General features: G+C 44.5%; 1 protein-coding gene across 1 annotated transcript in view; it reads right to left on the reverse strand.

The window, feature by feature from the left end:
* Nucleotides 1–5,933: 5,933 nt before the first annotated feature.
* Nucleotides 5,934–12,489, reverse strand: part of LOC143275928 (uncharacterized) — a 39,293-nt gene continuing 32,737 nt past the window's right edge. The window contains exons 43-51 of the mRNA XM_076580270.1: nucleotides 12,006–12,171; nucleotides 11,405–11,589; nucleotides 10,553–10,833; nucleotides 9,856–10,003; nucleotides 9,496–9,604; nucleotides 8,514–8,734; nucleotides 7,637–7,945; nucleotides 6,924–6,995; nucleotides 5,934–6,303 (exon numbers count right to left, since the gene is read on the reverse strand). Coding sequence (XP_076436385.1) covers nucleotides 6,223–6,303; nucleotides 6,924–6,995; nucleotides 7,637–7,945; nucleotides 8,514–8,734; nucleotides 9,496–9,604; nucleotides 9,856–10,003; nucleotides 10,553–10,833; nucleotides 11,405–11,589; nucleotides 12,006–12,171 — 1,572 coding nt within the window. The 3' untranslated portion in view covers nucleotides 5,934–6,222. The remainder of the gene's footprint in view (nucleotides 6,304–6,923; nucleotides 6,996–7,636; nucleotides 7,946–8,513; nucleotides 8,735–9,495; nucleotides 9,605–9,855; nucleotides 10,004–10,552; nucleotides 10,834–11,404; nucleotides 11,590–12,005; nucleotides 12,172–12,489) is intronic.

The following is a 12,489-nucleotide window of genomic DNA, read 5'->3' on the forward strand; positions in this document are numbered from 1 at the left end:
CCCCCGGTACCCCCCCCCCCCCCCCCCCAAAAAAAAAAAAAAAATCGTGTGCGGACTGCTGCACTAGGAACTCATTTTATCGTTTCATCCGAATGACTAGCGTCCAGACAGACTACCATATAAGCTCAAGTGGAGGGGATGAAAACGCTACCGACTATGGGATTCGAACCAGTGCGCTCAGATTCTCTCTCTTCCAAGGCAGAAGCGTTACCACCAGGTCAACACTCCATTATGACAGATTTGAGAATTCCCCGGTGAGGGATAAAAAGAGTGATGTTGTATTTCTGTTGTGCTGTGCTGTGCTGTGTGCGCTCTGCCGTGCTGTGTTGCGTTGTGCTGTGTTGTATTTGGCTGTATTGTTCTGTGCCGTGCCGTGCTGTGCTGTGCCTTGCTGTGCTGTGCTGTAATGTGCCATGCTGTGTTGTGTTGTGTCGTGTCGTTCCATGCTGTACCATGTCGTGCTGTGCTGTGCCGTGCTTTTCTGTGCTGTGCTGTATTGTGCCGTGCTGTGTTGTGTTGTGTCGTTCCATGCTGTACCATGTCGTGCTGTGCCGTGCCGTGCAGTTCTATGCCAGGCTGTGCTGTTCTGTGCTATGACGTGCCGTGCCGTGCCGTGCCGTGCCGTGCAGTTCTATGCCAGGTTGTGCTGTTCTGTGCTGTGCCGTGCCGTGCCTTGCCGCGCGCTGCAGTGCTGTGCCGTTCCATGCTCGGCTGTGCTGTGTGCCGTGTTGTAAGGTGGTTTATATTTCAAAATGCGCTCTAACTACCAGGCCACTGTGCACATCAAGGTTAGTCATGTTCACCATGGCAGCTTATTTTCACAGTTTTGTCTCGCTCACGAGTTTTTTTTTTGTTTTGTTTTTTTGACTCACTTGTGTAAACAAAGGGAGTTTATGTTATAACCCAGTGTTTGGTTAACTCTCTCCGTGTCTATGTGTATGTCTGTGGTAAATTTTAACATTGCCATTTTCTCTGGAAATCTTTAGCCAATACTAAATTTGCCTTAAACATAGTATGAAAAAAACAAAAGAAAAAAAAACACACAAAAAAACAAAAACAAAAAACAAACAAAACAAAACAAAACAAAAACAAAACACACACACACAACAACTTCACAGTCATACCAAAAATAGGTCGTATTTCCGGATCATTAACAGTTTATTTCGTTGAGATTCGTTCCGAAATCCGAAAATTCTAAAAACCGTTTCCAAGTGAGTTGCAAGAAGGTAGGTTGCGTTTTCAAGAAGACGACATGATCTCGTTTTTATTGTTCACAGTTAAAAGGAAAGAAATATAAATTCTGAACAGAAAACATATTAATATTGAATATTAAATTCTGCGAAATGACGTCAGATGCGTCGAAGCAGTGGGGATAAGTCTGCTTGCTTCAGAACGAACATGCATGGTTCGATCCCGCTTATATGCTTTCTTTTTCTTTTCTTTCTTTCTCTCCCAAATTTATTTTATATATCATATTTAATACAGAACACTTTTCAACAATTTCTTATCTCTCTCTCTCTCTCTCTTTAAAAAAAAAATTGTTTATTTTAATCTCCTCATGATTCCTTTACTGGATGAAGCGCAAAGCACAAGTGAGTCTTGAAGCCTTTGCCTCTTGTTTTTTTCTTCTTACAATCTTGGTTGTCTCCACATTGATCGTGCATGCCAAGTTAACTCTGAAACAGACACATTTAATGTGAAGAAACTTTCATGGCAAAACACACACACACACACACACACACACACACACACACACACAATATATATATATATATATATATATGGAGAGAGTAGGAGACTTTTATGGGAGGTAACTCTTTTCAAACTTGTAATTCATTGTATTGTATGGTCTTGAATTGTATTGTATTGCATTGTATTCTACTCTACGTACTTAAGCCACAGCATGTTTCTCTGCAAGTGATTCGGGTTGTTTGCTCTCTCTCTCTCTCTCTCTTCTGGTGGAGTTCAGACCAACACTATACGTAACAAAAGGAGCAGTTAACACCAGGTCAACCGGAAGTCACCCACAACGGATGTCCCTGCAGTACCACTGCCTGTGCAGACGTTCAACCAGTTAGCGTCACTTCCAATTCAGCAGACGCGGACTTGTGTGACTGTGACCACCTGCCGAGGGTGACAGTTCAATTCTCTCGTGAATCCACAGCATCCCTCAGTTACTCTTCGGGATAGATGACTTCCTCCATTGCTGCGTTCGTTTCCTCATTAACCCCTTTTACGCCGTCCCACGGTTGCTCCCTGGAAGAGGAGACTTGCTAGAGGCACCAGTAGCTTCATTCGTTGAGGACATGACATTGTTGATTGATTCATTCCGTTTGGTACGCGTCACTTGACGTTCAGGTGGGCGTGTGGGCGTTTCACACTGCCCACCCCCCCACCCCTCTTCCACCACCCCCATCCCCCTTCCTGCATTCACACTGAAATGAGATACTTTTTATCTTATATATATATATTTTTTTTTTTTTGGGGGGGGGGGGTGGGTGGGGGGGGTGGTAATGACTTGTCTTCCTCCTTCACGTTAACTCGATGATACCGTCTCCATTTGTATGAAGAGTCACTCCACGTGGAAATGATTTTTTGACAACTCTGTGTACTGTTATCAACTGAAAAAGACAATGTTCTCATGGCGCTTCCAAAGCTTACTGCGAGTATCGTTTGGTCAATTTTCACACCAGCTCATTCTCTCTACCAATGTACGCTTGTCTATCTACCTCTCTGTCTGTTTGTGTACCCCCCCACACCCCCTCCCCCACCCCCGCTCTCTCTATCTTTCTCTATCCCTCTCCATCTTGTTTCCTGAGAGCAGTCCTTCTCAGATTATACATTGTTCAAAGGAGTTCGTCATATTCAAGTTTTTTCGTTCAGTGTTGCATCACAAAGTTTGATCAAAGGTTTGTTTTTGAAAGACTGCATTGCAAATATCCATTCTTTTATACAGACAAGCAAAAGCACAAGAGAGAGAGTGCGTCTTTGAAATGAATCAAGCAATATGCCAGGGGAAACATGGAAGTAGGAAGCAAAACATAGGCCTATGAAGTAGGAAGCAAAACACAGGCCTATGAAGTAGGAAGCAAATCACAGGCCTATGAAGTAGGAAGCAAATCACAGGCCTATGAAGTAGGAAGCAAAACATAGGCCTATGTTCGGCCTCTCTTAGTACAACGGCCACTAGTGACCCATGTTGGCGCAAAACGACTTGCATACGGTGACATACGCCCAGAACAATTTGCTGCAAAAGATGCGTGGGTGTTTACAACGTACTTCACGCATTCTACAAACCACTGAATGATTTTCTATGTACAGTTGATGCTAAAGAAACAACAACAGCAACAACAAAAACCAACTAAACAACAACAAACCATACCAAAAAACCTCGTTCGTGGCAGAGATAAATCATTACTTTTATGGCAGACTGAAGTCAGTGTGTTGGTTGCAGAGAGATGTCATGACATGTATGACAGCTGAGTGAAGTCATCATGTTCATGGCAGAGAGATGTCTACAAATGCACAAACACTTTGTGTTACACTCGTGCGGAAACACACACACACACACACACACACACACACACACACACACACACACACACACACACACACACACACACACACACAATCAGAGGCCAGTGTGAAAAAGATAGAAAGAAAGAAAGGAAAAACAGAATCACTGTGAAAAAAACATTCGATATTTCATTATACGTGCAGAACGATGACAGCTCTAAAAGGACAATAGCATAATCATCTTTTTTTCTTTTTTTTTTTGTTTTTTTGTTTTTTTCCCCAAGACCCCCTTGAGGAAGTTTCGAAACTTCGAATGAATGGAGGAGAAATGGCCGAATGAGGATCAGAAAAAAAAAAAATCATCATTTATGAAAATAAAATAAAACAAATACTCGAAGGGGGTCCACTGAGATCCCTGGCACAGACAAAGACACGGACATATGCACGCACACACACACACACACACACACACACATACACACACACACACACACACACACACACACACACCACGTCAACACACGCACGCGCGCGCTCAGACACATGCAAGGATACACATACATACACCACACGCGCGCGCACTAAGAGAAATTCAGTGTGATGAAGTGTGTGAGACATACATATTACAAGCTGAAATGGAAAATTTGATATACAGCACGAAGAACAGAATCGCACACAAAACAGTCATAGCAAAGTAAGCCCGAAAAAAAAAAAAAAAAAAATCACCCCGAATAACCCATCATCTTTCTACTATACAACACACACACACACACTCACACACACACACACACACACAGCTCCCCACGCCACACCAACCAAGTAACAGACTCATGTTGCCTGACAACCGAACGCCCAACGCGTCCTGGTGGGTGTACTGGTGACCCGACACCATCCCTCCAACATACAGCAATGCCACCCCCACTGTGTCTTCATCCCCCCGGGCAAATTACCGCCTCGCCGCCAAGGTTTTTGCGGCGTCTGGAGATCCCTAATGGCCGTGACTGTAAAGAGAACGTCTGGCTTATTCCCAGGAGGTGGGAAGGAGGGGAGGGGTGTGAGGGGGTGTGGTGGTGCGTGGTGAGGGAAGGGGGTGAGGGTTGGTGGGAGGGAAGGGAAGAGTTGAGGTAGGGGGTGGGTGTGGGTGTCTGGGGAGGAGAGGTGGTGTGGAGTAGGGTGGTGTGGAGGGGTGCGGGGTGGTGTGGGGTGGGGGGTAAAGATGGAAAGATGATCAACTGATTCGGGTCTGTCTGTAACATGGCATGACAATTTTGTTGGCAATGATTTTTTTTTTTTTTTTTTTTTTTTGGGGGGGGGGGGGGGGGGGGTGTGGTGTGTGTGGTGTGTGTGTGTGTGTGTGTGGTGTGTACGTGATTCAAGACTCAAGAATGAAAAACTGTATTACTCAAGGATAAAGCTTTTAGACATCGCCTAGTTTTCGAATCTGCCTCTATGCCAATAACAGCAGCAGCAGCAGCAACAACAACAAACAAACAAATAACAAATAGTAAAAAATAAAAAAAAAAAAAAAAACCGAGAAAAAAACAACATGTGTATACGTCAATACGTACATGCGACATAATATAATGATCTGAATCGTAACACTCGGATGCTTTGGGACAAATTCATTGAGGTGTAGTGGTGACATTGAGACCCCTCCTTCCACATCCACCCTTCCTTTCCCCAGCTCTCAGGGCGATGCCAAACAATTCTTTCCAGTCACAGACACCAGGGGATATCCGGACTCCGGAAAACCATGGCGGCAAGGGAGAGAGAGAGAGAGAGAGAGAGAGACAGAGACAGAGAGCAGAAACGGAAAGGGGAGAGAAAAGCGGATACTCATACTGGGGAAAAGAAACAGAGAGAGAGACAGAGAGAAGGAGAGAGAGCGAGAGCGAGAGACAGAGGCAGACAGACACAGACAAATAAACAACAACAACAACAACAAAAATAACAGACTGAGAGAGGCTGGAGAGAGACAGAAAGAGAGAGGGAAGGAGGGGGGGGGGGGGGGGGGGGGGGGAGAAAAAGAGAGAGAGAGAGAGCGGCAGACAGACAAATATGCAGGCAGGTAGGCAAACTGAGACAGAGACACAAAGATAGAGACAGAGAGAGCGACATGACGCAGACAGAATGGGGAGACATAAACACTTAGAGAGAGAGAGAGAGAGTAGTGAACCGACGAACCAATCAGACAGGCAGAGTGAGAAACTGATTCACTTTCATTCTCACAGGACGTGTGACTGACATCCCGTCTTCTAAACACCCACACCTCACCCCATACCCATCCATCAGACATGCCGTTCTGCTCTGAAAGAAGAGAGAGAGAGAGAGAGAGAGAGAGAGAGAGAGAGAGAGCAACATCAGACACAAACACCATTTTTATGCTGCAATATCTTTATTCATCATGGTCTGTGGAGATCAAATCAATTCATTCTTTTAAAAAGGAAGTTGGGGGTGTCGGGGGTGGGGTGGGGGGGTGGTGGGGGCGGCGGGGGTGGGGGGGGTCGGGGGGAGAACGGGGGGGCGGGGGGTTGGGGGGGAGGGAGGGAGAGAAAGGGAGGGGGTTGGAAGCTGATGGGGGTGGGGGTGGAGGGGAGTTTCAGTTTCTACAATGACCTATGAGTCTAATCATCAGAGTTCTCGTGTTTTCACAAAACAAAGCCAAGGTCGGTCAGTTCCGGGAAGAAAGGAAACAACATGACGTCATTAGATGGCCGCCACTCTTCTGTTGCCTCTGAACTTCCTTTTCCTCAGAGTTCTGTCAGTGGTGGGGCTGGGGGTGTATTCCTGAAGCACACAATTCATAGCGTTTTATTTAGTCAGTTCCATCACTGCTTTTATTCAGTTCAATCATTGTAAAAACGATCAACAACAACAAAACACGCCATATTTTATTCACTTTCATTTTCTGTGATGCACACACTGTGTGTGTGTGTGTGTGTGTGTGTGTGTGTGCGTGTGTCTGTGTGTGTGTGCGCGCGCACGCGCGCGTGTTATTTATGTATCTTTAAGAAAGTCCACATTGGGGTGTTCCCAATGGCCATTTAGCTCCCAAGACTGCAGCACTAAGAGCCCTTACAATCGTGCCTCCTAATTCGAGATTCAAAGTCCTTCACAAATGACTGAGCCAGTAAGTGAATTCCGATTGCAGTGGAGAAACCATTGATCATACAGCTCTCACTTTGCTGCTGGCCCAACTGTAAGTTTATGCCAGTCTCTGATAGAAGCCAAGTGTTGAGCCTCTTTCAGGATACACTGTCACTTTTATTCGCTAGTCATCCAAGCTGTACAAACATTCAGTTCTTGCCCACTATCGGTTGACGTTTCTGATGAACATATAATGACATTCTGTGCATAATACTATATCAAAAGGCAACACAAATACAATATAAAAAAGTCAGACTTACATTGAGTTCCGCCAACAGCGGTCCCTGTTGTGTGGAGTTGTTGTCAGCCCACCACGTGGTCTTTGGAACGTACTGTGTCCAACAGAAATAATAATAATAATAATAATAATAATAACAACAACAACAACAATGATAATACAAATAACATTACTACTACTACTAATACTGCTACTACTGCTGCTGCTGCTGCCGCTGCAACTGCTTTCATTTTCAAAGATCCTCCCCATGAATAGCATTCTCAGCTGCACTGTTCAATGTAAAAACCGACATTTAGAAACATGCATTTAAACACTAACATGAAAAACGGACATTCACCACCATGCAAAGGCATCTAACGAAACACTCAGACACTGATCTATGTTCATACAGAAATCAGATATGTCATCTTAACACTGCTGTCATGACTGACAGACTGAAACATGTTTATTCATTTTATCATGCTGCTTACTTTCAGGTACCTGGCACTATGCGAAATATGCAACCACAATTGCATGGATGAAAGAAAACACACACACACACACACACACACACACACACACGCAAGTTGTGCAAATGAATGAAATAAACAGAAAAAAAAAGAAAAATGCTGCATTAAGTTCAACGTACAACACAGTGATTATGATACAATACACAACAATCTACAGCACAACAGAAGCATCAATACAATAACTTCAGAAAGAAAAGGATGAAGAAAAAGTTCGGGTCCCACTCACGTGATCGTAGAAATACTGCACAGTGTCCATGTCAGGAACAGAGCTCATGACCTCATTGTACTGCGTCACCAACGGCGTCATATCCGGCAGGGAGTCCAACGTTTCCATGGCAAGGGGCAGGTAGGTCTCGGCCTGGATCTCCCCGTGTTCGGGATCCCACACAGTCACGTGACTCTTCTGCAGGAAGCGGAAGTGATGTGTGTACACGTGCAGTTCTTCCTCGACGATTTCCTTCAGCAGTGTGGCGATGCTGTGCAGGTGTTTCTTCAGGTTGTCCTCCACTTGCCAGTAGTTGTAGGCCCACACTCCCTGCACAAAGTGTGTACATGATCGTTCAGACTCGGGCTTCTGATTTTTTTTTTCGTTCTTTAATATAACGTCTTTTCACCATTCAGTGATATATTCATTAGACAAGAATGTGTGTGTGTGTGTGTGTGTGTGTGTGTGTGTGTGCGTGTGTGTGTGTGTGTGTGTGTGTGTGTGTGTGTGTGTGTGTGTGTTCATTTAATCACATCAAACACTGGATATTATTTGGAGAATACATGCTGTCATACTATGTAAAGCAATGCTATTTTTGCTCTAACTTTAAACATTTGTTGGAATGACACACTAATGAGCTGTTTAAAACATTTTTCATCCAGATCTAATCTTACCAAGAAGCTTAAGATTTTTGTTATTCAGGAAAAAGACAATGCCATTTTGTTCATCACATTATAAGTGGTGTAAATGCTGCGTAAAGCTGATAAACAAGGTATTGTAAGGTATTCTTTGTGCACGGCTGATTGTCAGCAAGGCAATTGGATTTTATTTTACAGCTGAGTGACGCGACTTGATTGAATTGAATTGATTTTATTTCGTTTAATGCAACTTGACTGACCTGTTGGTAAACCTCGTTGGACATCCCCTTGAAGCGTTTCATCGACTCCATGTTCATGACGTCAGACATGACCTCATTCACACGAGCGGAGGCGTTGTAGATGGCAGCAGTGTATCGCTCAGGCACGCGCAGCGCGCTCAGTTTGTTGCTGGCAGCCTCAATGTATGGAGTGACGTCCAGGGACTGGATGTAGGGGTGCTGAGTGAGGTTGTGGACTGCCCCTGCACAGAACACGTCATCATGGATTACATACACCACAAGCGGCTACTCAAAAAAGTACAGTCAGTCAGTCAGTCACAATGAATCATATCCAGCTTTTAGGATTTTTTTAGATGCTGCCTATCGGGACGTCGGTACGGAATAATCGAGACCTAAACAGTCATTTCGCTAATAGCTGTTCCCCGAAAGCAGCCAATGATCTGTTTCTCAGACCATCCCAAGGTATATAAAAGAGAGAGCTGCATAATCAGCAACCATTTAACTGCAGACCTAGTCATCAGCCCCGTCCGAATGTATGTGTAATGTGTGGCGTACATTTAAGTGATGACATGCGTTGATAATTTATTATGTTCTGAGTGTGTATGTGCTGGGGGGTGAGGGGTGTGTGCGTGTTTGTAAGCGTACACATATACTTGCACATCTATGTAAAGGAATATGTGTCAAAAATCCTAATGTATTAATCATTAAAATGAGACGGTAGACAGAGGTCCTGTGTGCACCATACACTTAAAAGGACCAACGAACGACAACAAAATGTCATCTCTGGCAAAGTTATGCAGAAAAATTCACTTTGAAAACTAATACACTAGCATGCAGAAAAAGAAGGGTGGCTCTGTCATTGTGAGACATGCAGATCGAATCTCACACAGAGAAATCTGTTGTGACAAAAGAGTAGTACAATACAATACATTTACACCACATCCGTGGAGGTTACACGCTTTGTGTGCCGTGTTTAGCTATTTAAACAGAAATGTTGTCCTACCTGACACGGCGTCAGAGATATGGATGCTGTTCTCTCTGGCTGCCAGAAGGTACCAGTCCAGGGAGACCACTGTCTCTGTAAGGTGTGTCACTCCACTGTCAATCAGCTCCTGAAACACACGCCTTGCCATTAACATCAGCCACGTGACTAGTGATGTCAGTATTTCGTCATATTATTGTTGAGATCATCAGTTATGTCAGATGGTATGTCAGAGTAAGATCATGAACGATCACTTCAGTATGTTCCTCAAATCGAAATAAGATTACCATGCTTTAATTCATGTTGGAACTAATGAACAAGGCATTGAACAATAATATTTTCAAGACAGCCGGGATTCGAATCAACCAGTAAGAGAGTTACCTCAAACTCCTGCAGCAGAGAGTTGACGGACTGATGGTAGTACTGCCCTACAGGGTACTGTGTCATGGTCTGCACAGCTTCCTTCATCTGTTGGCTGATGGCGTCTGCTTTCTGCTGGTAGCTGTCTGACATCTCGCCGATGAATTGCCTGCAAAAACACAGGGTCTGAGTGTTGACTGAGTGTTTTAAGTGATACATGTTTGACATGTCATTATTATTCATTGCCTGCAAAGTCACGTCATCTGAGTAGTGACTGTATGTTTTAAGATATGTCTGACTGGCTGCAAACACACACGAACTGATTATTGACTGAATGTTTTTAGTATTTCCTGCAAACACTCATGGCCTGAACAAATACTTCTTTTTTTCTGATGGTACATTCTGATATATCATTGCGATCATATTTCCATCTCTAGCCTCTGTCTGTTCTTGTTTTCTACTGAAAACTGTTTTGATGTTTCACCATGTAGGTTCTTGCCAGATGACAAAGCTCTGTTCGTGAGATCAATATGGATCAAGTGGTGCGACAACACATGGGTAAAAATAAAACGATTTTTGTTTATGTTTTACTAATATTGCCTACTTTTCAGTGGACGATGTATCAGTACGACACGACACGACACGACACAGCACGGCACAGCAGAGCACAGCACAGCAAGGGACGCCATGGGACAACACAACACAACACAACACTCACTGCAAGGCCAGGTAGCGGTCAGACACTGCACTGCCCATGTTCTGCAGGAAAGGGTGACGGCGGTAGAAACGGTTCAGCTGACGTCTCAGGGTCTGCAGCTGGGAAGCGACCTCGTTCATCTCGCTGTGGAGAAGGTCCACCAGAGGAGTTAGGTCCTCGGCCAGAGCTGCTGCACTGCGGGAATACCTGGCCGCCAGCTCCTCTCGCACGGCGTCACTGACGCTCTTCACGGTCTGCTTGCTGCGGGAGGCGTAGTTGTTGAGCTTGGCCACGCTGTATTCCTGAAGGACAGAGGGGGGCACGTGCTGGTGACGTTTGGACAGGTTAGGGTACAAGGTTAAAGGTCCCATAGCCTTTTGCGGGCATCGGGGGTGTGAAATCATCGTGTCTGTGGCTCGGCATAGGTAGGCGGGGCCCAAATCCAATCTTGCCACCGTTTTAACCTTTCCAAACCGAAATCTGCTACCCATTTCCACCTTGGTCACTCTGTTACAGACAATTGAAAACTCAATGGATCTCTCTTACTGGGCTTTTTATGCTAGGTTTGTTTCCTCACATAATCTTTGAGTTCTTTGATCATGGGAATAAATGCTCAGGTAATGATAATTTCGTGAAAGTGAAACTACATCCTTTACAAAACAAGATCAACAAACTTCACCAGAAGAAGGAACTTCAGGTCACCTGGTGTTTGCGTCATGCTGTGTATCGGTGATGCAATGTGTGTTCTTGCTCCAGGCACGTTAACTAGAGATACACATGTCATGTTTGTGTCGTGTTTTCCTTGTTGTCATCCTCCATACTTCAGGACTAAACACGTTTCAAACATCCCAACATGGGAGAGTTTCACTTTACCTGCAGCTCACTCAGGGAAGCAGAACGCCAGTGCAGACGGGAGTGGAGGAGGGTGGAGGTGTTCAGACGGAGAGCCAGGAGAGCGTCAGTGATGACGTCAGTCACGTGATCCCGGTAGACTTCCGCCTTGATGGCAGTGTCGTTGACGTAGAAAGCCTTGAGGACCAGGCTGCGTTCTGGGTGTTCTGTAACCATGGACAGGAGAGGGACTGAAGAGTGTGTGGACACTGGCCCATTATCTGACACATCTCTGTCTCTGTCTGTCTGTTTGTCTCTCTCTCCCTGTCTCTTTGTCTCTGACTGTCTGTTTCTGTAATTGCTTCATAGCACACCAGCATTCAACGCCTTGAAAAATGGAAGAATAATTGCCACAGCGCAAGCACTTGATGCCATTGTTTCGGTTTTCAGATCGTGCTGTGTTTTCCTTTTCGAAACTGCACTTGACACAAATGATTTCAGTACTCGAAAACATTTACACTGATAAATAAATGATCGTTTTCCTTGTGTTAATTTCAGAACAGAATTACACATTGCATGTTGCAATAATCATATGTAACAAATAACTGTGTGCCGAGTGTGAACATCAATCACAGTGACTGACCGAGATCGTAGTTGGTCTTGAGGCTGAAGGACCGTTTGTTGGTGTCCAGGGTGACGTCAGTCTGGATGGTGCGGTCATCGTCATAGCTGTTGGTCAGACTGAGGGAGTAAGGTTCCACGCTCTTCACCTGTCCCTGCATCATCATCTTCTTCACGGGGCTCGCCATCTGTCAGCAAAGTCAACAGCTCTGTCACACCTTGCTGCTACCTTCCGACAGCAGGGACTTGGAGAATGCCTTCCATCCTTTTCCATTTGGATCATTAAATGATACATTTGATATTTTTGGAAGATGTATGATAAGTTTGAAGAAATGATTTCGATGACAAATCATTCAAGACGCATATTCTAGAAGATTACTTTGTTAAAACAATACGACAGGGAATAAAAAAAGATCAAGCTTATCACTCCCAGAAAAAAAAAATCCTTAAGGATGCAATCATTATTTAATATCGGTAGCACATCATGTTAGATATTTCACAAACAT

This window comes from Babylonia areolata, chromosome 31 (genome assembly GCF_041734735.1).
Source record: "Babylonia areolata isolate BAREFJ2019XMU chromosome 31, ASM4173473v1, whole genome shotgun sequence".
NCBI classification, from domain to species: Eukaryota; Metazoa; Mollusca; class Gastropoda; order Neogastropoda; family Buccinidae; genus Babylonia; species Babylonia areolata.